Below are 25770 nucleotides of genomic sequence, written 5' to 3' on the forward strand. Positions count from 1 at the left end.
GATTGAGCTGCTTGGTCTATTTTGCTGATACCCGATGGTTACTGTAACAAGAGCTGCTCTTGCGGGCTGAACTCGGGAAAAACTAGCTGAGCACCCAAAACGAAATTGGGTGCCAAAACACTCCAGCGTCTTACATTGAAGTGTGTGACCATCCTACATTCAAGTGGTTGCCGTCTTATATTGGAGGGCATCGTCTTATTTTGCGTCCTACTTTTAAGTGGAAGATAAAAGATTGTGAGACTAATTCTCCATTGTTGTGCCAGATAAAAAGTAGGACGATTTGTCCAATGTAGGACGTTTTCGTTTTCCAGTGTCAACCAGCTTCATCGGATATCTGGAAGTGAAGTTATAGTTCATCAAAGGTCAAATACCTAGTATATTCAACATAGAAATCCAATTACTGTTTTTGATTGTATCTCAAAATGGAAAATGCAGACTTTACGACCAGTTCGTGGTGGATGGGCACATATATGCCACTTCAAACTTTTTGTGTTAAGGCCAGCAACGTCTGCCCTTAATGCTAAGCTTTTAATTGACACCCTACTTTAAAAAATGCAATGTATACTTTTGAAACTATGATGAAAAACAGCAAATTTTATTTATTACGATCTTCATATTTGCAAAGTTATGTTTGCCCGATATCTCAAATCGCTTTTTGCATCTGAACAAATAAATGTAAAAAAATAAAATGTAAACACATATAAATGTATTTCAGTTCAAATGGTTTTTATGTGAAGTCAGAGTTTGGAAGTTTTTAGAATTTTTTTCTAAAGTCAAGCATTATCGTGCTCATAAAAGTATCAAAATTGACTCCCACATACAGCTGTGAATTTGAGGCTCTCTTTGGAGATTCAAAGAAGTGTATTCCCAGAGCAACAGATTCATACAACAGGTTACAGTGTGTTGAAAGTAACACCATTTTGGATTTACCAGTGGCAGATTGTAATCAGTGCGTTTATGCTGTTGCGTTACCGGCGTTTGGATAAATTGTGTATATGCCCACAGGATTAGGTTAACATGCACGATTGGAATCTGCTACTGCAAAATCAAACATGATGTTGCTCTTAACTTAAGACGAGACAGACTATAAGCAAATTGTGCCCGAAACCCTAATAATTATTATTGCTATTCATTTATTTGTTTGTTTATATCAAAAAAAAGATATGTGAATGATTCGTTTTTATTGCATATTTGGTCCATTTTTTCATGATGAACCTTATATTTTTTTGAGTATTAACAACCTTGAAAAAAATATGTGTTAAAAGGCATATTTTAAATTTTAAAAGCTATACCTATATGGGATGCTGAATCAATCCTTTTTTGAGAGGAGGGGTTAAATTTCTATCTACTCCTGTTTCTTGGATGCTTCATTCCGTTTCCATGATTCAAAGAATTGTTTATAAGCTTTCACCACTCCCTCTGGGTATTCCAGATGTGGATAATGACTTATATGTGACGGCAGCTCTGTAACACCAGAATGAGGCACCAGTTCCCTGTGAAAAATGACACAAAACAAAATCACACATAAAGTTACATGTAACCAGTCTTACTTGCTTATACACATGTGACATGACAAAGTCATTGTTTGAAAACAGCCCTGCTCTGCTTGTTTGAAAACAGCCCTGCTCTGCTTCATCTTATCACAGACATTGAACAATAGTTATCAAACTTTGTAAGCTTTAGTTTGTGTGAGCTTAGATGCATTCTATGTACATGTATAATGTACATCCTTAACATTTATATAAGGGGTATGTGAATAACGCCATTTAGGGGTGCAACGGGGGTTGGTAGCACTTATGTGTGAGAGTGACCCTCCCGGGATCCTAGATTAAAATAGAACATGTGACTTACTTGTATCTCTTCAGGAATGTGTTGTGAGGATTGACAGGATCCGATGGTCCAAATATTATATGCACTAGGGAAAAGGTAAATAATTCATATCAGATTATTGTCTTATGATTCAGGGACTGTCTTTTGGAATTTGCAGGAGAGCATTAAATAGCTCTTCTGGAGCCTTCAAGGAGGTCTGCTTAGAGCATTTACAATATAATCTAAGGAGAAAATGGTCAACTAAGAAGAGCTAAAAATCACTCTCCTATATCATATTTAAGGAGAGCAGTAGAGAGCGGCTCTCACTCTCCTCTAAAGGCAGTCCCCGTGATTATGTAATTGCAATAGTCTACCAATGCGACATAACCATGTACCCTATGCAGGAATGTTCCTGAGCCACTGAGCCAAGGGGGAAACATTTCCAAATCATCCTACTGACGTGTTACTAAAATGACTTTACAGCAGCAAATGGGTGCATAGATTTGCAATTTTAACACTATAAAAGGTCAAAATTAGGACAAATGTGGCCTAAAACCAGGCTAAAGGAAGATGCGCATTACAACGTTTGGTCAATTTTACCCTGGTATTTTGAGCAGGGGGCTGGGGGCAACTCCCCCTGGTTTGGTACCCCTCAAAATCTATGTCCTAATTGTTACTATGTGAGTATTTATATCAAAATTAAACAAGGAGTATGGTCCAATTGGCAACCCCTCTACTTTCTATATGTTTTAAAAAATTTAATATTTCTTTTAAAACCTAATCAGCCAATGATCTCCCATGATGACCAGGTATGAACAGCCAATGGTTACCATGATTGGAACAGACTGTGAGGTCTTTGTAATCCACTGCATCTGCCTTGCAATTCAAATGCAATATATATGAAGAAAGTGGATTTTTTTGTTGATATTTGCCTCCACCTGCAGTCGATATTTGCCTCCTCCAGCAGGGGACCTCTTGCACTAGAGTCAGTCAGGCCACGGTGCTCTTTCCAAAATTTTCTATTGAATCGAGGTTGTTCATGTGATGTATAGTTTGAATATCCCATTAATTTCAATATTATACAAGAGCTATGAGGCATATGACTTACATGGTATCTTGGTCTGTTCCAGAGCACCAACCCACTTATCTCTATTTGCAAACCGTTGTGGCAGGTACTGAATCAAACTGTAAAAATAATATTGTACAGATCCATTTTATAAACACATTTTTACAATACAGGTGTGTAAAAGCTGGTGGTCTGTAGGCCAGATCCAGCCCATCCACCAATTGCGGTTGACCCTTAAACAGCTCTTAAAGTTAAAATGTACAGTAAACATAGCCAAGCAAGGTGTATTTGGCCCTTAAACACAACTCTTTGAAATGATTTTGGCCCTCCGCCTGCATGCCAATGTAATTGAGAACCCCTACTATGTAACTTCTAGTTTGCACCTGCACCTAGGTCCTTAAATTCCTTAACACAGCTAAACTCATAGTGCTACTGGAATGATGCTTGAGCTATATGACACTCATCACTCATGTGAATGAAACAATTATACACACACCAGCAGGGTTCCCGCTAGGTCCAACTATTATGGGGTCTAGTTGGACCCCATAATCTGCAAAATTTGAAAACTATGGGGTCCCAAACAATTTTTTTGGGTCTTTAGACACATATTCTCACATGTTAGTCTCAAATGATGGGGTCCAGGTGGACCCCATAATTTTCACAATTTTAAAATTATGGAGTCCATTATGATTTTACTGTGCTAAAAGACCCCAAAACTCAGTGTAGCGGGAACCCTGCACATCAGTAGTTATCATATGAAAAAAAACCTTGCTGGTTGAAGTTTGTGTAAATACATCAGTTACTGTGAAAAGATTTCTTTGAAGTAATCAGTTCAAATGAAATTAAATAGCAAGATTTAAGAAGATTATTGGTCAAGTATGTTGAGCAGATAAGACTGTCAAATTACAGAGCTAGGGTTTAGGGTCATGGTTAGAGTGATGATTACATTTAGAGTTTGGTGTTGAGATTGTCATTAGAGCTACTAATTCAAGCTTATCAGGGGGTGGTATTTTTTTATTCTTAATTTAACTTCAAGTAAAACACCACAGGGACATCACCACATCAAACATAAAAATACAAATTTTGCAGTAATTTTGACCTCCTTCTTTGTCTGTTTACGTTTGTGGTCGGTGCCATTTTCTCAAGCAAAGTTTGTTATGCACTTACCTATTGGTGGTGCCCTAACAGAGAGCTATCCCAGATGGTGTAGTGCATGCTTACTGATGGTAAATGTAAACAATGGGAAAATTGACTGCCCAGTAAAGATAACTTATTAAAGCGCCCTGGGTGGTTAATGGAATGAATGGAATGCATGCAGTACTTACTCGTTTGTGACCAGATGTCCATCATTGTAGCCTATGACTGAGTAGTAATCATCAAATTCTTCAGGAGTTGGCTGAGTCTTCTCACCAAACACTTCTCCAAAGCTGCATCATGTTTATTAAACAATTAAAATGAAATAAAGGAGGGCAAATTTAACTTCAGTGACACAATGTCCTATAAACACACATAAACTATATGAATATGACACTTCCTCCTTGAATTCTCCGATAGCTGGATGGCCACCACAGCTAATGCTGAAATCTTAAGAATTTGATTTGAAACTTCTTTCACTCATGGAAGGTCTTAGTGTTCAGTTCCTCATCTGGAAAAATCACCCTCACAGCAGTCAGATAATTTACAACCTTAAATGAGTTATGTGGAATGATGGAATCTTACCCTTTTTTAAACATAATCCTATTACTGAGTCTCATTGCAATCGGTGCAAGCCATGGATTCAGCATCACCTATTAAAAGTAAACAAAAAAACATCAAAATTATATTTCTTATTTTTAATTTGCTGCAACAAGTCAATTCCATGAGTCAATGATTGTGATGATTAACCATGGCAGCGAAATTACAGCACTTTGAATCCTTCAAGATCTAGCTGGAAAAAGGCGCTATATAAATCCGAAATTTATTTATTTATTATTTATTTATTTATTATGATTCCTAAGGTGCTCTGGGAATATAATCTCAAGACTAGAGATTTGCGAGCTGCTGGGCAAACACTTGGACAGGTCAAATAACATAGGGCAGGTATCAGAGATTATCACATCATTTAGCAAGATGAACTATTAGTAAAACATGGGTTTCATTTTCTTGACAAACCAACAAGGGAAAGCAATAGAGAACAGGCATTTTTGTGGCACTCTGAAGCTCAATTAATATTCCATCGCTAACCAATGAGGTAGCGCACTTTTCTCAATGCTACAAAAAGCACTCTACCTCGTTGGCCCAAAACCAATCGCTATGGCTCAGCGATGCAGTATAAATTCAGCTTGAGAGTGGGGAAAGCAATTTTTGAAGTGTCATTTGGAATTGTTGCCATCTCTTGGGGGAAATGGTTATTACACAGCCCCCCCCTCTCCCATATATTCACTGGGAATGCATCCTTCAAAGCAATTCTTTTACCAAGAACTTAGCATACACAAACAGTTTCCATGATATGGCAAGTCATTTTTTTCTCATTAATTCTCTACTATGAGCAGGCTTGACTTTCTAAAATTACAGGTGGACTCCACATCACTCCCCTGCGAAAATTTATGGAGCGGTAAGAGAACAATTGAATAATTATGTGTGAGATCCACATCACATTCCTGTGGATGTTCAGAAGACCTGTTATTAGTGTTCATAAAATACTTTGGTGGAATGGGGTTGGAAAAGTTGGAACCTAGGACATCAAAAAATGTTTTGATCCTTTTGATCCCCACTTTTTATGGTCTAAATTTTTTTTGATCCCCCTTCATGTCCTAAAAAAGAAACCAAAAATATATGTTATTAACTCATTAGCTAAATAAAAATTACCATTAGGAGTTACAATATATTACTCATTGCAGTCACAGTGTTACACCCAAATTGTAAAGTGTGCAAATTTTGTTGATTTGAAGCTTGAGAGTACACAATTGAAATACTTAACATTCATGCGCGCGGAGCGCACACAATTTTTTGAATATGCATGCCTTGTTGTACATTTTACCCTCAAATTGTTTGGGGCAATATAATTGAACATCATTGAGTTGTAAAAATTGTAGGTTAGCTACACATGACTCTCCTGTATATATACTGACCTTTTGTAATAATCGCATGTCAATTGTCTCAGGGATAATACCTGCAATTACAGAAAATAAACTGTTAGTGGAATGCAAATAGAGGCCGTCAGCATGACGTCATATGCCGCCATCTTGCGGGTACAGGCTGCGATGGTCGTTCAATCTCCATGCGTGAACAGCAAAATCACCGTGGTGATGCGTGATAACAGCTGCGTGGCAAGCTGCGCCCTGCGCATAGTGTCCGACGCAGAATCCTGCGTATCATTTGTACCCACAAGATGGCGAAAGGCTGACGGCCTCTATTGGGCAGATGTTGAAATCATGTAACCGATTGTATTTGATTTTACCAGACAGTGGCATAGCATCATACAATAATTTTGAAAAATCCCATTGAAAATCACAGAAAATGGTCTATTCCCCCTAAATCGGGTTCGGTTTCCCCATATTAAGCTATGACTAACACTATGCTACTGTAATCAGAAGTTTCTGAATATATTTGTCAAATGTTTCCCAGCATTAATGATAGTCCACCAGTACAGACAATTGTTTGATTGTTTACAACCTTTGCGCTGTAGTTAGAAATAATATGCAGTGAAACTCATTATCAATAGATCATGTTAATCAATTATTTTTTACAGGTTAACATTTCAAATTTTAAATTTCAGAGTTATTTTTCTGAAATGATACTACAGATATGTTCAAAACATCTGTAGTCACATCTGTACAGGTTTGTGAAACATGTAAACCACATCCCACCATTACTGCTGACAAAAGGGCTTTTGGGGCTTACAGCCAAGAGACACAATGCCTAAAGGTAGCCCATTTGTCATTTTTGGGGTCTACTACAGAGCTGCAAACATTGGAATATGTAAATGCAGAAGATTTCTGAGAAGTGTAAAAAAAGCTTAGAATGTGGCGCTCTTGCGCCAAGGACAGCAGCCCTTGCGTGGGATCAGCACCCTGAAAGCTCCTGGATGTTAGCTTTTTGAGACCCTTAAAATGCCTTTCCAAAAATCAACCTTTTTTTGCAAAAGGACAGACCAGTGGGCGTATAATTCTCGCGTTTCACAATACGATGCGCCGCCAGCGGTTGCTTTTGGCAGTTAAATTTTTGACTCCAGAGTCGACATCGCCGTTCTAGCTACTATTGAATTTTCTAGCGAGTGTGATAATAAATATGTTGAAAACAGCTCCACGAAGGATTCCCTGTGATCAATAGATAGAAAATGGATCTACTATAGTTGTAAATTGTTGTTTTAGTGTGCATTCGCATGTAACATCATTATAATGACATTTAAACCCACAATGATACATGTTCCTGTATTGTATTTGTATTAAGCGGTCTTTGGATGTCGACTCATTTTCCCATGATGCACTGCGTATTTTGGCCTCGACCCAGCGACCGCTGGAGGCGCATCGTATTGTGAAACGCCAGAATTGATTTTGTTTTGATTTTTTAGCCAGATGGCTGTAAATGCAAAAGATTTAGCCAAATGGCTGCAAATGCAGAAGATTATGTTTTGCAGAAGACAGAAGATTGTCAACAAATGAGGAAGTCTTCTGCAGGATCAAGAAGGGTGGGCAGTTCTGCTACTATGGTGGATTTTCCCCATTTAAAAAAAATAGGGCCCTGACTTTTCATCTATCCCCAGTCAGTCAGCTCTCAGCAATCCTACCATTTCTCAACCCATCACACTCTTACCTCCATTCATGAGACAGACACTCAATATTTCTAGCTCTCCTTTTTTACCAGCCTCAGTCAATTTATTCTGCCTGGAAGTAAAGTATAAAACAAAACCAATAATTATTGCCTTAGTACTGTCTCAAATTTGACAGAAACTATCAGACAGCATGATACAGAGATACAGATTTATCAAATCCTGTTTCCTACCTATGTATAAGCTCCTGTGCTACCGTGTCACCCATGTCATGAGATAAGATATGGTAGCGTTTGTGTCCTAATTTCTTCAGTAGAAACTCCACAGAATCTGCATGCTCAACCATCAGATAATTGTGCCCAAGCTGTATTTAAAATGAGAAGAAACTTTAACCTCATGAGAACTACCTGCCGATTGGTCAAAAAGAAGTTTTCATTATCGATTGGACCAATCAGCAACATTGTTAGAATAATTTCACCACACAAAAAAATTGGGGTGAATTATATGCAAAGCTCAATTCTAATTGGTGATTAAAGTGAAGATATCATATAATTGACCAATCAGAGGCAATGTTAGGTAGTGCTCAGGGGGTTAATCAACAACTACTGAAACTCAGTCGTACGTTCAAATTTCATAATCATGATCGCATTTTAATGCAATATATTAAAAATATATAAAAATATATTTTACTACACAAACAATGGTATCCTAGTAGCCAAACTAGTATCCAGTGGCATAACCAAAGGGGCCTGTTTCCCCCTGGTACATAGGTACATTTGTTCATTGCTACCCATTGGTACATGTCGCCACATGCCAGTAAAAGATAACATAGTCACATGATGGGAGACTCTTCATGTAAAATTGCCTAAAATCATAGTAAAATTCTAGTAAGCAAATTTTTGTTTCTTTTTGGAACCGGTTAAATTTGATTTGGAGGCAAAATCTGGGGAAATTGGTGAAAGTTGCCTAAAATTTGTCATTTGTTGCCCGAAACTCTATAAAAATTTCAGTGATGTTTTTGTTCTTACTGGGGCAGATTCAAGATAGAGGGGGAGGGGTAACTCCTGTGGTGCTAAAACTTGCCATTGGTACATATAATTATATGCAATTTTGTGCCACCTGGTCTCAAAAGCTGGTATCAGCAAGTGTGATTATCAGTTATTGACGTACTTGAAACTTTGTCCCGGGGGGCCACTATAGTGTCAAGAGGGGGTATCAGGCACGTCCGAGGACTCTCAAAAAGCACCCTAAACAAGTATTTCCGAGACTGAAATTTCCCCTCTAAACAAGTATAAGTTGCACGATTTGATACCCTAAACAAGTAGTTGTCTTTTCCCCAACCCTAAACAAGTAATTGATGCAATTATTACCCCTAAACAAGTAAACACACAGAACCCAGGCGGCGAGTGGCATGATAGGGCTAGCAATTTGTGGCAAGCCGTCTGAATTTTGAGCCATACAAGTTAACGTGGTGCTAAAGCTTACCTCAAAGTTCATGCAGTATGTCCAATATTTTCAAGATTTTTGGGCCAATAATTTCCCCTTTTTGGATCACAGGTCCAACCCTTTTTAATGAAATATTGTAGAATTTATTCTTTGGGATTGGGATGTACCCATTTCTCCACATATCCAAGAGAATTTTGAACTGCAAGTCCAACGCAAATTACGACCATGGCGATTGCAAACCACACATTGAAGTTGGAAGAAGACGGCAAATACGGCCAGTTTAGCTTGGTTTATTTCCTAATTTCGTCTCGATTTAAAACATCCTAGAGCATTAATTATCATACTGGATTTAGTGGTAAACCCAACCAAAATCCTGAAACTCATTGATTTATATTTTAAGAAAGCCAAAATAGTTCCAAATTATTCAATCGTTGTGTTTGTAAACATGGTAAATACCCCGGTAAAATTTCACACATGTCAAAAGTTCATTGACACAGCTTGTTTACAAACCTAGAAGTTCGTGGTTGCTTTGTTGCTCCTTTAGACCATGTTCCGATCAACCAAATTTTCTGGGCTGGAAGTAGACTTGATCCACCAGTCCTTCAACTGCTTACGCACGGTCATCGGGTTGTGCTGGCAGGTGAGGACTGGTAACGATTGCGTTCGAAAATTGGAGCATTTATTAGCTCATGAATAATTAATTAGTTCTTATCACGTGGTCACAGCATCTCCTTTTAAGGATGTTATGATTTATTATGAATGAAATATTTGCATTGTTTACTATAATCATGACATTTGACATGAAATTATAAATAAATAAACAAATTTGTACTGCCTGAATATTTATTCATTCTAATTTCACACATCATTTTCCAGGCCGTTTTCCATGCATTTTTGAGTTGTCACTCGTCTCCTCATGCTTTAGCTCTTTGACTTGCAAAATATGCATTGTTTTTTCCTTTTTTTCCTTCATCATTTAATACGCACGTGGGAAATTGAAAAAAAATATGTTGATTGTAATACAATATTTCCCTTTTTTTACTGTTTATTTTATTAATTGTTTTACTTGTTTCACGTGTATTTTGTTTCTATGACCAGTGTGTTTGTTTATAGGGGCTCTCATTTTCTTCTTGAAGGGGTGGGTCATGAATATACTGGGGATCATAGAATTTTTAGACCAAAAATAGAGGGGTTATAATTTTTACCCCAAAATAGAATAGAAGGCTGATGACTCAAAATTTGTTGAAGCGGCTCGTGCATTCTTTCAATTTACGCTCAAAATGTACGTACAATCTTTAGTTAATTCAAAATAATATATAATTCAAATTTTTTGCCGCTCCACAAGCACCTTCTTTACGCTTTTTAACCCTATGATCAAAATTTTAACACGCTCCACACACTTTCTTCACATTTAAGTTTTGCATGCCTCGCGCCTTACTAGTGCCGGTGATGAATAATTTGTCGTCAGTCTGTGTAGGCGGGAGGGGGTCATAAAACTTTTGACTCGAGATAAGGGAGTCGTAAAAAAAAATTAGCCCGCGATAGGGGGTCATACCGTTTGTAAGTCATGTATAAATGTGCAGTTGGGAGTGGGCCTAGGACTACGGTACGGGATTGGTAGTCAGTATAGTAGTGTTACGATGCGGTAGTCACAATGTTACGCAACTTACGTCCACACAACTTACGTGACGTCGGTAACTTACATTGCGTTGTTAATTTCACGCAACGTGACACTCCTTTACGTTGCGTAACTTATGTTGCGCGTTGCGCAATTTATGTTGCGTTAAGTTACGCAAGCGTAACTTACATTGAACAACTTCGTTGCGTAACCTACATTACGCAACTTCGTCAAACAACTTACGTGGCGTAACTTACGCTTGCGTTGCATTGTTAATTTCACGCAGCGTAACTTCACGTTACGCAACGTAACGTAACTTCGTTGCTTTGCGCAACTTACGTTGCGTAACTTACGTTGCATTGCGTTGTTAAGTTACGCAACGCAACTTATGTTATGCAACATAACTTACGTTGCATTGTTAATTTACGCTGTGAAATTACGCAACATAACTTACGTTACACAACGTAACTTACGTTGCGTAACTTACATTGCATTGCATTGTTAAGTTACCCAACGTAACTTACAAACGTAACTTACGTTGCGTAACTTACGTCACAATGTTACGCAACTTACGTTCTAATAACGGTAGGTACACGGCTAGGCTGTAGACTACAGCAAGTCATGCAAGTGTAACACCATGCATACATAACGATACGATGTGTGTATAATAGGTCCAATCTTAGACTAATGTGTGTATGCGTAGACGTAGACTACAAGCTACGGCAAGTATAATGCCCTGATCGACGGTACGATGCACGAGGGCCCAGCCATAGTACTACGGTAAGTGTAATGCCTAAATGGAGAAATGTGTGCAAGGCCCAGCCGTAGACTTGGAAAAGGTTAGGTAAATAGGATTACATGTACCGTACATAGTCATGGTACTACTACTACTGTTAGGCCTAGCATGACCACTATTGACCAGTATTTTGTCCTACATTCATGCAAAACATATCATGACAGGCTAGGCCTATCATTCTTCTAGGCTTACTCACATTTGAATACTTGTGGCTAAGCCTAAGCCATGAAGCCGAGCCTAGGCATGCTATGCCTAGTCATAATTTTTTTGGATCGAGTCTCCTTGTAAAATTGAGTGAGATCCAACCCATGATTTGGCATGAAGACATGAACTTACCTTTTTTAACATGAAGAATACCATCCATTCGATTTCAAGTGCAGTGCAGCGTCTGATGTACATGATGTAGGACTAGGACTCGTGCAGTTGCACAGCACAGTTCTCGGTGAGGCAAGTTGCCGTGTATTGACAGGTTGGTACTAAACTTTCACATGTTCAGCAGTCAAGTGGCTGTTAGTACAAGGAACTTATACAAGTTTACGTGGTGAACTAAGTGGCTGTGCCATTTGAGTGCAGCACAGACCTACTGACATGACCGACAATCCGGCTTACTTCATTGTACTTCTACTTCTACGGTTCTACCATTGCCAAGCAACCAAGGAGTGTTGGACAGTACCATTCAGATTCAGACAGCGGGCATGGCCGTTGAATTTCTTTGTCTGTCTTGAGACCGTGCATGACTGAGTAGCTTTCTGGAATCTGTAGTACTTACATGCTTTAATAGCCGTGCCTAGGCTGCACTGACAATGAATAACATACAAATCACGGTGTGCAATTCGTGTAGTTGAATCAGGCTGTTTGTTGAAAGTGCACATCCAATTCATGAACATGGCATGGTAGGCCTATGGCTATGCCGGTGTGAATTGAAATCAAGAAAATACCGATCGCCGTTTACATGGCACAAAAATGCCTCCTATTTTGCTCTAAAACAACCGATGACTTCAAATAAACAGTCTAAAAGATCACCAGCAACGTCACCTTCAACTTCTCCAGCCAAAGTTTCAGCATTGACAACCAGGTTTGAAATTAAACATATTTTGTTGTTTTTCCTATGGACGGTTACACAGACAAGCTGATGATCTGTCTCTGCTCTGATTTCTCACAAAAAATGTTATTTCATGAATATTCATCATGTATCAGCTGCCATATATGGCAGTACAACAAGTATTGCGCAGGCGTCAACCATATTGAGCTACTGCGCATGCACGCAGGATCCTGCGTAAAAACAATACAATACAAAAGAATTAATCGCCCCACTTTTTTGCACAGTTCGTTCTCAGGCCCGAATCGAGAAACGGCCATTTTATTCCGCCATGTTGATTGTTTCGAGATCGGGGCCGAGGGACTCAGGCTAGGCTGGAAGCCACAAAGACTATGAATATTAATGAGTTTAAAGAGGTTCGGCCAATCGGAAATCCTCTTATATTTTTCCTCATAATTTATTGACTCCACAGTTAAGAAAAAGCATGCTGATTGGTTGTATATTCTGAACAAGTTGTGACCTCGTCCGGGGACCTCGTGTTTAGTATGCTAGCTGGGCCAGTATAGGGATCTGTCATCTCTGACAGCTTAAAGATGGCTTTTAACTGCTTTTGGGGTGTAGGAAGAAGACACTTTCCTTTCACTTTTCATGAATGAAGGAGAAAGCACAAAATCCCAAACTTGGCAAAACTACCCTAAGTACGTAAGAGCTCCAAAAACATACCCTTTTACACCAATTTTACATGAATTTGATACCCTATTCACGTTACGCACGTAACGTACCCTTTTTTTTTACGTGAATTTACGGACGCGCCTGATACCCCCCTTCACCATTACAGTGGCCCCCCGGGACTTTGTCTGACTGGCTGGTAGCAATTTAGCCTGTTCATAATGACTCCAGAATTTCTGACTCCTGTCTAGCTGACCAGTAACTTTCATTGGGTTACCTTCTTGACAGACTGGTGTCAACATGCACCCCTTGTTATAAGCTAATTAACAGAATTACATATTCAACTTACTGGTTTGTCACTTAGTCCATACCCAAGGAAATCAAGAACTACAACTTTACCAAACATTTTTGTCAGGTCATCCCAAATCTATAGGAACATTTTAAGGAAAAAGAATTAAAAATACACATGTGAATCAGTAACTGCATAATGGTTAAATATATTATGTGACCTACTACCACAAAATGAGCATAAAGTCGCAAATCGGTAGTTTTGAGACATCCTGATTGACTGGATACTCTTTGTTTTCCGCACACCTGTACAAACCAGAAATATGTCCTTCAAGAATGGCCCATTATGCCCCACTGACAAAGGACATACAGACATACTGGCTTGAACAGGTGTTAAGAAACACCAACGCAGTGGCCAGGGTGTCTTGAAACTTCCAACTTGTGACTTTATGCTCATTTCATGGTAGCAAGTCAAAAAATAAGGATTACCTTTATTTCTAAAGTTGGTTCAACAGGCTGATATTATGATGTCCAGCATGAGTTATGGCGCAAAATCATATCATAACGCTGCCGTACAACATTATATATACAATGCGTTTTCATGCAACTTTTTACAGCAACTGGAACAGTAACTGGAGTGGCCCTCCAGCATACCTATTAAATTCATCTTTCTGCCTGCAGATATTAAAATGTACTTGAAAAAGACTTTTTTTTCGATAAAATGCTAGAGGGAACAATAGCCCATGAGGATTAACACAGGTCAAGAACTTATATAGGCACCTAGGCACTATAAAAGACAACCACATGGGCCAATCAGTGGTTCACTGCAACTGGAAGGGAAAATCTTGTAATAGTGATGTATGAATTCTTGCAAGAAGAGCAATTAAAAAAAAGTTCACATTTCACAAATCACATTCTTTTACCTTAGTAGTGACAGAAATTTGAAAAATATAGCAATGCATGCAAGCTTCAAAATAACCAGGCACCCAGGAGCCATTTACCCAATGGTCATAACATTTTGGCTCCTGGTTCACAACAAAATTGTATGAACCAGGCTCTACGTTTTGTTTCCAAATAGAGCCTGGTAGTTAAAGCAGGGTTTGTATTTAATGTGTACAATTGAAATTTAAACGACTCTTAGCTCTTAAAAAAATGGCTCCTGGTTGTTCACAGGACCAGGAGCTGCTTTTTCCAAATGTGTGGCTCCTGGTCTAGATCTGCTTATTTTGAGGCTTGAATGCTCTCATATGCTAACAAATAGCATTTCATACATGTACATCACACAAGAGGCAGTATAATACTAAAATTTACAATGCTTTGTATACATACCTTATTGTAATCATAACTCGATGATGGAAATCCATGAAATATCATAAGTATATCTTCATCTCTTCCACTTCCTTTGGACTCTGCATGAAAAGATTAAAATATGATTAAAATAAAGGAACCTATCATACATAGAACAAAGAAAACATATAGATAGGCAATACTAGTATTATAAAATCTCATGATCAAAGGATTTCAACAGGTTCTCAATTCAATACTGTACCTTAAAGTGCAAGTTTAATTTTAGGAATAGTATCATTCAATTTCCATGCACGTACCAATTTCCAAATTGTAGCAATTTTTTTTCTCTCGTAAAATATTACATGTATAAGGAAAAAGGAAAACCCTCCTCAACCTCATGATACTGGCTACATGAAACCAAGGGAAAAAATAACAGGGTGACACTTTTGTGAAAAAGTAGGGCCCGGTTCACTGGAATATTTATTTGATGCACAGCATAAATATAAAATAATTACCTTTGTAGAATCTGTTGTGTCCTTTATATTCAAAATACTGGCCAGATTGTTTCCATTTCTTGATTCTACCAGTCAATGGTGGTGATGGATAGTTAATAAAGATGGCTATAGCAACAACCAAGCTTACAAGTATTATACTGCTTGTGGATGGCATCTTGCAAGGCTAGGTATCTTTCATATGTCACTGAATATGGAATCTGAAAAATAGAATCATCAAGAGTAACGCATCAGCAAAACTTGTGTTTAGATTAAATAAATTTCTTTTGCACAAAACCAAAAATTAACTCAAGATTAACGGTTTCGTCTATAATGGTTGATAGAAATCTTCAGAATGATGATGGTAGATCCTCACCACTTCCGGTTTGCCGGATCCCAACCGTAGATGGTGTATCAGCCAGGAAAGGATCATATATGTGACTTAAGAAGTGGGCCCCCTCGTCTCTATTCATGATGCTGGGTCCTCTTTTCCTGATCCAGATGAATTCCTTTATGTGTCTTGAGTTGGGGTCACACTCCTTGCAAAGGATTTTCGCATTGTCCCAATTAATAATGACCATGATAGACAAAACTGTAAATCGTGAGTTTATTTCTGGTTTTGTGCAACAGAAATTTATTTAATCTGTATATCTACAAACCTGATGAATCTATTCAGTCAGTGATCAGCAAAACTTGTTCGGCTCAAAACTGAGAGTTATAAGAGAGGCGCTACATGAGTCGCAAAAGTGAAGACAGTGTGAGCTCAGGACCTTGTGTAAGAGCATGGACACTTGGACAGTGTATAAGAGTCTGTCGTGGCCATGGTGATGGTCGCAGTAAGGCTATCGTCGACATGCATTATGTCATCGGCACGTATCTCGACATATTGATATATAAAAAAAAATTTATAAAAAAAAATATAATTTTTGGCCAAAAAAGCAAGTTATAGGCCTGCCCTAAATCACTTGTTATTCAAGGTTGGAAACCGTAGAAATACTGAGCCTTAAAAAAATAATTGCCAATTGTTTTTTTTACAAAGTTGTATTAAAAGTTGAATTAATATGCATTGTTAGCTGTTCAATAGAAGCAAAAGTAATTAAAATTTAAAATGTACAACTTTATCCAACTTTGTAAAAAGAATTGTCATTTTTTTTAGTAGCATTATTTCTCTGGTTTCCAACCTTGATAACAAGTAATGTTGGGCCTATAACTTGCTTTTCTGGCCAAAAATATTTTTTGAAAAAAAATGGTGCTGACGACAGCTTCCAAAAGGTGATACCGGTACGTAATTTTAATAATGAGCTGTGCTGATTCTATAAATAAAGCAGACGCTGCTTCAATAAAAACTTTTCTCATGTTTTCTGAAATTCTAGGTAATTATCTCTTTCATAGATTATTAAATTACGTTTTAAAACAAAAACATCTATTTAGATTTGTTTTATATTTTATTACCGATTTAAACCAGTAATTCTGACTTGTTGTGCATGATGATGGAAAGCTATATTAAAGCCTGCTACATATAGACAGGACAAAAAGGTGATTTCCAGGCCTGATTACCAAGTGGGATGGCACAGCACTGGCCTGCACTGTTGTCACATAATCGGATATGGCTTAAGAAGTGACCTGAATGCGTTACAGAGCAGGGGGTTGATTCAGACTGTCGAACAGTTGGTATGTAGGCAGTTTCTTCTTCTTCTTCTCGGATACTGCTTAACGTCCCAAGTGGAATAAGGCAAGCAGGAATTTGCGCATGCGTGTGTTTTTCTTTGTCTCTTATGTTGCTTTCCTTTGCTTTGAAGTAGCTGTGTAGTGCTTCCTTGAACAGTTCAGTGCTGGTAATTTCAGTTATGTTGTGGGGGAGGTCATTCCAGTCTCTCACTGTTCTCGGCACATTTGAGAACTTGTAAATGTTGGTGTGTGTTTGGTGCTGAGTGAATGATCGTGTGTTAGATCGCCGAGTAAGCGCGCCGTTTGATTGAGACTTCAATTGATTCTTCCGAATTGGTGTCAACTTCATTGATGAAGGCTCAGAGTACCGCTAGCCTGTTCAAAATTAGGGGACATATCTGACAGTAAAAACTAACATTTTGTGTGAAAGAAATATAAATCTTATTTGTCAAAATATGGCTTTACTTTACTAATAAAACTAAGCTTACTCACTGACTGCCAGGCTGTGTGCTGTGTCTGACTCTGCAGTTCAGAACTTGACCAATGACTGGTCTGCTGATGATTTGATGATGATAGCAATGGAAGAAAATCAGTGCAAATTCCAGATACATGTAGATACGGTGTAAACAGAAATAGGTAAATTTCAGTACAAATTCCAGCAGCAACACATCCACATGCAAGAAATGTAGGGCAAGTGTGAATTTTATTTGGGGTAATTCAGAATATAGGGTAAACATTTTATTCAGATATTACGTATTTACCCAATGTACTTTTCATTGGAGCATACGCCAGTCAGTGCTACGTAATTTATGGACTACATCCCTCATATAATTGTTTTGAGCATGCGCATATCAGTTTGTTGCAAGTAGTCATGGCGGCTCGCAGTAAATCTTCGCGATCGGCAGATGTAAGTATTTTGTTTTGAAAAATAAAGTTAATTTCTTCAAATGTAAATAATTTAAGCATAATGGCCTGTACATATTCGAAATCGTGAAGCATTCGGGAAATGTACAACACGTATCAAAGAGATGCTATGCCCCATTTTTGCCTGACGAAAATTTGAAATTGAATGAAGTTGTCAAATTCAACAGCCATGCATGCATGACACTGTCACTGACACTGACTTGCTTGCTTGTCATTTTATATACATGTATCACTACTATAGCTAAAATAATAATTTATCGATCATGAGATTATGAATGTACTGAGTGCACTCCGTAATGTCGCAAGTTTAGTGGAATGACACGATAGCGCGATCGATTGTGCACGCACAGGATCGGCGCAAACAATCACGTCTATAATCAAATTAAGTAATTCTTGGCCAAACTGGAACACTGTGAACGCTAGTGGCTCACGATAAACACACGCCTTGAATATAGCGTGGTACAAAAGAAAGTATACACGCTTTACACTGCGTACACGCTTAGTGCACTACATGGACGCAACGCGCATGTTCCAGTTTGGCCAAGAATTGCCTAATATGATTATTATAGCTATAATATTTACAGTAAATTCTTGGCCAAACTGGAACACTATAAGTATAAACGCTAGTCATGCTAGTGGCTCCGCGATAAACACACGCGAATATAGCGCGGTACAGAAGAAAGCATACACGCGCCTTACACTGCGTACACACTTAGTATGTTACATGGACGCAACGCGCATGTTCCAGTTTGGCCAAGAATTTACTGTAAATATTATAGTGACAATGTACAAGATCCTCAACCATCAGTAGGGAGTTCGGTGGAAATTGGATTTTTTCATAGAACATTAACAAACTGGAAAGAGTGTTGAAAAACTAAGAGAATGGTGAAAAAATGAGCTCAATAGCTTTAAGTATGGTGGAGTTATGGCCATTAGAAGTTGCTTTGGTACACGCAAAGTGTCTGTACATTTGGTGCGGCAGCAAACTTGGGTTTGCATTTCCTTAATAATATTGGTAACAAGCTGTATTCTAAAACCAAAACACCATGGTATTAGGTATTTCAAAGAGCATCAAATGCTCTTACCATTATTGTTTAAAGTGATTTAATAGGTTGAACCATTATGGATTAACGTTTGTTCAAAAATGTGTTGAGAATTGTGAACATAAATGAACATTATTATGCTAACTTTATATCAAACTAATCATTTTGCTTTATTTCTGAATGCAGATCAAGATTCAAGCTGGATCACAGACAAACTGCAGTTCAGTGCAAAGCACCAACTGCAAGTGCACCAGTGTGCATGCGGAAAATGAGCTGTTGACCAACCATGCAAAAATAAAGAAATTTAGACAATACAAGTTTAATAAAAAAGCTTTGTTTCAAAGTGTCTCATTTAACTTACGACTTTGTGTTCAGTGTCTCATTTAATTTAAGGCCAAGAAAAGTTTGTTTCAGCATCCCATATTGCATTTTTTTTTTTTTTTTTTTAAAAGAATATTATGCAGAGATGCCACTAAGTACCACTTGGAAAGTCTGAAAACCTGAAATAGTGCGTAAATTTAGAATAAAAAGTCTCAAAACGGGGTGAAAATATATAAGAGCGGCATCTCTGATTTTGTTGTGATGGAAAAATAAAGAAAATTATATGGCCAAGAGAGTGAAAATGGGTATTTTGTGATTCTAGCATCCACTTGTTATGACAATTCTCAGTAGATATCCACGAAAAAAACCGACTCCCAAAATTTCAGGTAATACAGATTTTGCGTTTTCGAGTTATGCAATATGCATGATTATACATGTATGTGTGCATTAGACTGCTCCATTTTTTTACTGTGTTTTAATTTCATTTCACAACGTAATACACATTTGATGATATTTTTGCCAAGCGAATGAATCTGCAAGATATATTTTGGACATAACATTATGTAGTCCAGAGCTTTCCTATGGTATAAAAATCTCAACTTTTTTTGGAGAAAAGTGGAGGATGAGGCCATCCATCACAAATGCCCCTTTAATAGATAATGAAAAAGAAATCTCAATAAATAAAAATCAATAAAGCACAAATTATATTTATTTTTCTTATGACTATTATATTTTCTGCCCTATGCATTTTTAAAAACATTTTGAAAAATCCCTTGCATGCTTACTTTGAGTTCACATAATGCACCGCAATGCATTATGGGAAGAGTGCATGAGTGATGGTACTACACACAACTGATAAATTACGTTACACCGTAAACACTTCTTATCCCATCATGCTTCAGTCATGCGGCAGATCATGAGTACCAAAATAATTATTTACACAAAAAACGACTGGTAAAGAGACTAAATGTTAAGCTTTTTTCAACATTCTTGATTCCACATACTGTGGAAAACCCTGCTGCGGCATTTTGCGGCAGCTCATATTGGAAAGGTAACATGATATTATGAAGTAGAAATGGTTTAATTTTATCTTTATATGGGTGACTCGTGGTGACTGCAAGTCTGTGATACAAAATTTGATGAGTTTCCACGCAAAAATTACGAAAAAATTTCGAACTTTTTCGTCTATCCCTGAATCTGTTGATATGACGTCAACCCTGAGATACTGCGCATGAATTTGACCCAATATTATTGTTCCCTATTTTCTAAGCTTCAAAATGATACCAAACATGAAGTATTTCCGGGTCAAACAAGAGAAAACAAATGGATTTTAATGACAACAAACACATCGGTTAAATTTCAAAATGGCGGCGCTTAGTGAAATCACGGAACCGAATTTACGCCACAGTCAGCTGATTTTACAATTTTTTTTTGTAAGGTAAATTACAATTAAATGTAAAAAAGGCGATGGTAAATGAAAGGAAATATATTCAAAACTACTTGTAATTTTTTAGATGCATTTTCAATGAAAATTTCCATGCTAAACAACGATTTTTTGAAAGGGTATTTCCCCATGCGTTCAGATAGGAATTCCCCCATACCGTATTTCGCCGAACTCCCTACCATCAGGTAGCTGTTCCCCTTCCTGACTACATCACGCCGAAAGGAAGAGCAACCAGAAGTTAACACCAGCACAGATTCACTAGACTGAGCACATCTTCAGATTCATACAAGTATATATTTATTTATATTTATTTTCATATTTCATATTTATTGAAAATAACATCGTGGCAAATTGCCAAATTGCGTCACTTTTTACAATATTAAAACATCAAAAAATTATTTACTATTATTACACATAAAAGTTATTAAAATACATATTACAAGAAATAAACATAAGAAAAACATTCAGAATTATATTGCACATAATTATAAAAGCTTATCTCCACACTCACCCCATCACACCACACTCACACACACCCACTTGTCACCTAAGCACACCTCTTACTCCCAAACACAGTGACCACAAATAATACGCTACCACACACCAAATCAAATAGCATCAAAAAGCATAAAAAAACACAAAAATTATATTGCACATAATTATGAAAGCAAACCCCTTAACTAATCTTATTTCCACACTTATCCTCACAAACACACACCCCCCCTCACTCTTGAGCGCACCTCTTACATGTACTTCCAAACACAGTCACCCTAAATAATATGCATACACACCAAGTCACTCAATGCACTCATATTCACTGTCATACCCATACCATAAAAATTGTCACATCAAAATAATTAAATTAAATTGCATCAAATTGTTAAACTGCATCAATGGGTGAAACAAAACATCAATTTTAAGCATTAAGTAAGTTGATGAAGTGTGGAATTGGACTCTTTCTGAACCGCTCAGTTCTACAAGGTAAACGAGTGATGGAATTTGAATTGCGCAATTCTCTGCCATGCATAGAGCCTTGCTCGTACGGTCACATTTTGGCAGAGACTGAGCAAATTTAACACTGTGATTTTTCCTACGGTCAGAAAGAGTCTGAATTCCACATTCTTCAATTGCATCAGTATATGAGTTGTATTTCTTGCCAAGTATTATTTTGCAAGCCCTTTTTTGCACTTTTTCAAGAGAATTAACCTGTTCACATGTCAAAGACGAATCCCATACAACATCACCATATTCTAACAATGGCCGTATAGTTTCTTCCCCCGGACCATGAAAGATTGGGACGAGCTTCCTCACATCACCATAGAGCTGCCCACCTTGGAGCAGTTCAAGGAAGCCGTCAGCACCGAGTAGTAGCGAGTTCGGTGGAATTAGGATTTTTCAGTTTATATCTGATCGTGTGTAAAAATGGTTCACAAACTTGATTTATTTAGAAGGGTTCAAAAGTGCCATATCGACAAATATAAACATATTTGGTAAATAAATAGATGAATCTACCCACATATTTTCTTTTTTGCACGAAAACCAACCTTAAATTGGTGAAATAAGTCACTGAATATGACGTACCTAGAGTGAAAATTCTACGGTCTAATCAGATCCGACGCCATTTTCCTACTGACCTCGAAACAACAACGTTGTTTAGATTACTACACAACTGTATCTGATGATGTCATCTAATAAATATTCATATCATGTCAAAGTTCAAAGAATGGCCTTTCTTCTGATACCAAAATAAACTCATTCAGACGAAGCAGAAACGGAGTGCGATCAGTCCAAATTAGGTGAAAAATACCAGATAATTTTGCGATTTTCTACTCTCAAAATCAGTTTAAAATGCATATAAGGAGCAGGGTTGGCGCTGGGTCAAAATTTAAGGGGTCCGTTGGACCCCTTCACCCCCCCCTTTTCCACAAATTTTGGGGTCCGGGGTCATTTTTTCGGGGTCCAGCTTCTTTTGAATCAAAATATGAGAAACATTTTATGTGCGGCCGATCTGCACTGCACAGTGCATACACTGGCCCAGAGCCCACTGCAGTGTAGTAACTGCAGTTATAAGTGAAGTGAACTACATGTATATGGACTATGGAATCAATAAAGTGGAATTATGTAAAAAGCAATACCAGAGTTACTGTGTAATGTAATGTTTACTCATTACTGTAATACTGTTTGTACTGAATTAGGGTGAGTTATACTGAGTAAAATTATAAATATTAAATTAATAGATGAACTGAATTCAACTGATGAAGTATGACTGTAAGTTTGTAACTGGAATGGGCCCAAAGCTGAGGGGCAGACAGGGTCTAATTCTGCATAAAACCGGGCAAAGTTATTTCTATAGATCTGCTGCGCATTCAAATTGCATTGTATTGCATCGTAATTTCATTTGTGTCTATGCTAATTATGTTTACACAACATGAACTCACATGTTTTCAAGCAAATTCGCCGATAATAGGTGATCAAAAGCGATCGGAATGTTACAAAAGTACAGATCGCATTCAGCTTACTTCATATGAGATGATCTTTGGAAAAATACGGCATAATTTGTCTTGGTGTTTGCAGAATGCCATGCAGTAAAATATTAATACGCTATGGCAATTCATGATTGACAACTAACAATCGGCGTGTCCTTCAGATCCTCCACTGTCAATTTCTTATCCACTCACTAATCCTCACAAAAGCTTTGTGTTGATTACGTAATGTGTGGAGGCAAATTGCAATAAGTACAATGAAATAATGAGTAGGGCTGGCTCCGAGGCGGGTTTCTTCTTCATCTTACTTAACAGTATTGTTCTCCAAAAAAACCCGGAAGCTTGTCGTTTGGAGCTCTAGCTGAAATACAGCAAGATAATGTAAGATAGTAAATGTAAACCTGTATTTTAGCTAGAGTATCTCGAGCTACTGAGGGGCAAAGGAAATAATCTCAAATTTTCAATCTCAATTATCTCATCTTGAATATGAACAACAAGGAACAATAAGAAGTCAAGTTCTCAAGAATAGTACAGTACCATAATTTTGGAAGATACTTTAATTATTTTCAGAATACGTTTCCTCTTGAAAGCATACTGAAATTGTTTTTCGACGATGGCACATGCCCTTTCTCCACCGCATTCAAACAATCTTTGCAGTACATTTTGTCATTAGAATCAGAGACGGAGAGCCAGGGGAATGTTTTCAGCCAGGATCTCTGAAATTTCTTTTGATATTTTCCCCCACGGTCTCCGTCTCCATCTTCTGCCATGTTGTCCGCCATCGTCACAACAAAATTCTACAGCCAAGGCAGAACAGGAAGTGCAATCGCAATCGGATCTTATATTCCCTGCATGGGTCAACCTAATTTGCATAATAATGAGGATGTCGCCATGTACTTGTCCCTGCAACTCATATGCAATGCACTGTTACCACGGCCGACTCTGACCGTGGCGTGACGTCAGTGGCATCGGCAGAAATTGGCATTGGAATATAAGAAAAATTAACTAGACAGCGCCAAGTTGGGTAAACTATTAGGGCGCCTCGCTATTTCCTACACAGGTTTTATGACGACTTTTTTGGGTTTTGTTACGACTTTTTACAACTAAATGATGCAGTCAATGAAGAAACAACATCGTAAATTGTAAACATTTGTAGACCGACATTGAAATTTAATTGCGTCCGGTCGGACGCAGAAGGTTTGTTAATTTCAAAATTAATGCGTCTGGCGCTCAAAAAAAGCGTCATGGACGCGAAGACGCGATCTGGCGCGAACCCTGATAAGGAGTTGATGAAACATAAAACATAGATTGTGATAAAATTTAGAATTTTCTGAGTATATTGCCAAAGTTTCATTGGGATTGGGGCTATCACAAGGAAGCACAACAGCTAAATGTGAAAATTACGTGATCATCACCATTGTCAAAATGTGTCGTCGAAGCCAGAACTTCTTGGCTGGTGCCGCATTGAGAGCATCATCTATGTGATTTATGATCATATTTCATGTAATTATTACTAATTTAAAGATTTATAACACGTTTTAAGACATTTTGTGTATAAAAGAAGTATAATCAATCCACTTTCCGCATCAACAAATTCTTAGCACCATGGGCATGATGGGAAGAGATATCATGTGATATCAAAATATTGGGCACTGGAATAGGGAAACCCTGAAAGTGTTGTATGTCTTCCCAGGATGCATTGCAGTTTATAAACACAATTATATCACTGCATTGGAAAAACCTCAGTCGACGTTGGTTTTCTGGGATGTGAATATTTTGTGTGGGGGTGTGGGGTGTGCGTGTTTGGTGTAAGTGACAACTATCAATTGTCCTCAAACATCTTCCCATAATGCACTGTGTGTGACCCATCCTGGTATAATGTTGTGTATGACCATGAGAAACCAGTGTATTCATGTCAACTTCCAGAAGATTACAGAAAGGGAGATCTCCAACTTCTGGTAAGTTGATATACCATTTGAATCACTCCTGTGTAGTCAGCAAAATGATATTTGCACCTTAGTGTTGTTGTTCATGGTACAAAATGGGTAGGTAGTAAAAGGTAGGAATTTGTGAAATGCTGACAAATGTATCTAAATCTTCAAGTGCAGTTGTCTTACCTATACTTTTAAGCTATGAGGTTGATATGATATTTAGTTAAGTTTACACATAAAAAGTCTTGCAACAGCATATAATTCAACTACTCAAAGTGTTATTAAACTGGTTTCAAAAGTGTATTCCAAATTTTGGTAGACCTTGTGTAAGACAAAAACCGTCAGACACAAAACGAACATTTTTGACCTTTAAAAGAGCATAACTTCCCTATACTTTGTTGTATTGGGGTACTTTTTGCATCATTGGCTTTCTTTTTCAATGCTCTTTCCAGTGATACCAAATTTGTGGGGGTTGGTAAAAAAAATCCAAAATCCACCGAACTCGCTACGAGTAGTTGGCATCACTGTTTTTACTTGCACCTTGACTGTATATATTTGGCACATGCACGAACCGTCCATCATCGGCAGCACCCTCGTCTAGAATAGATGCTGAGAAGGCTTTGACGAGTAACCAAGTACATTGTAGAAGTAGTCCATCATCGGCAGCACCCTCGTCTAGAATAGATGCTGAGAAGGC

At 37.8% G+C, this 25770-nt stretch overlaps 2 protein-coding genes across 3 annotated transcripts in view; one reads left to right on the forward strand and one right to left on the reverse strand.

Moving 5' to 3' along the window:
• Positions 1-396: 396 nt before the first annotated feature.
• Positions 397-17629, reverse strand: LOC140148871 (mesoderm-specific transcript protein-like). 2 transcript variants are annotated; one of them, XM_072170963.1, is made up of 12 exons: positions 17420-17629; positions 15284-15480; positions 14811-14890; positions 13543-13620; positions 7859-7989; positions 7670-7740; positions 5986-6026; positions 4595-4662; positions 4201-4302; positions 2918-2994; positions 1852-1915; positions 397-1493 (listed from the first exon to the last, which is right to left on the reverse strand). In XM_072170963.1, the coding sequence occupies exons 2-12, from the start codon at positions 15435-15437 to the stop codon at positions 1346-1348; spliced, it is 1014 nt and encodes a 337-aa protein (XP_072027064.1). In that variant the 5' UTR covers positions 15438-15480; positions 17420-17629; the 3' UTR covers positions 397-1345. The 2 variants fall into 2 exon arrangements, with proteins under 2 accessions (XP_072027064.1, XP_072027065.1); XM_072170964.1 differs by having other exon boundaries at positions 17416-17629.
• Positions 17630-17787: 158 nt separating this feature from the next.
• LOC140148896 (centrosomal protein of 41 kDa A-like) overlaps positions 17788-25770 on the forward strand; it is a 32529-nt gene continuing 24546 nt past the window's right edge. Inside the window, exon 1 of the mRNA XM_072170994.1 lies at positions 17788-17834. Within this exon, the coding sequence (XP_072027095.1) occupies positions 17799-17834 (36 nt within the window). The 5' untranslated portion in view covers positions 17788-17798. The remainder of the gene's footprint in view (positions 17835-25770) is intronic.

The sequence above is a fragment of the Amphiura filiformis genome, chromosome 3, assembly GCF_039555335.1.
Source record: "Amphiura filiformis chromosome 3, Afil_fr2py, whole genome shotgun sequence".
Taxonomy (NCBI): Eukaryota; Metazoa; Echinodermata; class Ophiuroidea; order Amphilepidida; family Amphiuridae; genus Amphiura; species Amphiura filiformis.

Bases quoted from the DNA above. Each gene is read 5' to 3' on its own strand.
- LOC140148871 (XM_072170963.1), bottom strand. From the start codon at position 15,437: ATGCCATCCACAAGCAGTATAATACTTGTAAGCTTGGTTGTTGCTATA. The intron at 13,621-14,810 runs GTATGTATACAA...ATGTTCCTATAG, and splicing joins CGAGTTATGATTACAATAAG to ATTTGGGATGACCTGACAAA. The intron at 1,494-1,851 runs GTAAGTCACATG...CATTTTTCACAG, and splicing joins ACATTCCTGAAGAGATACAA to GGAACTGGTGCCTCATTCTG.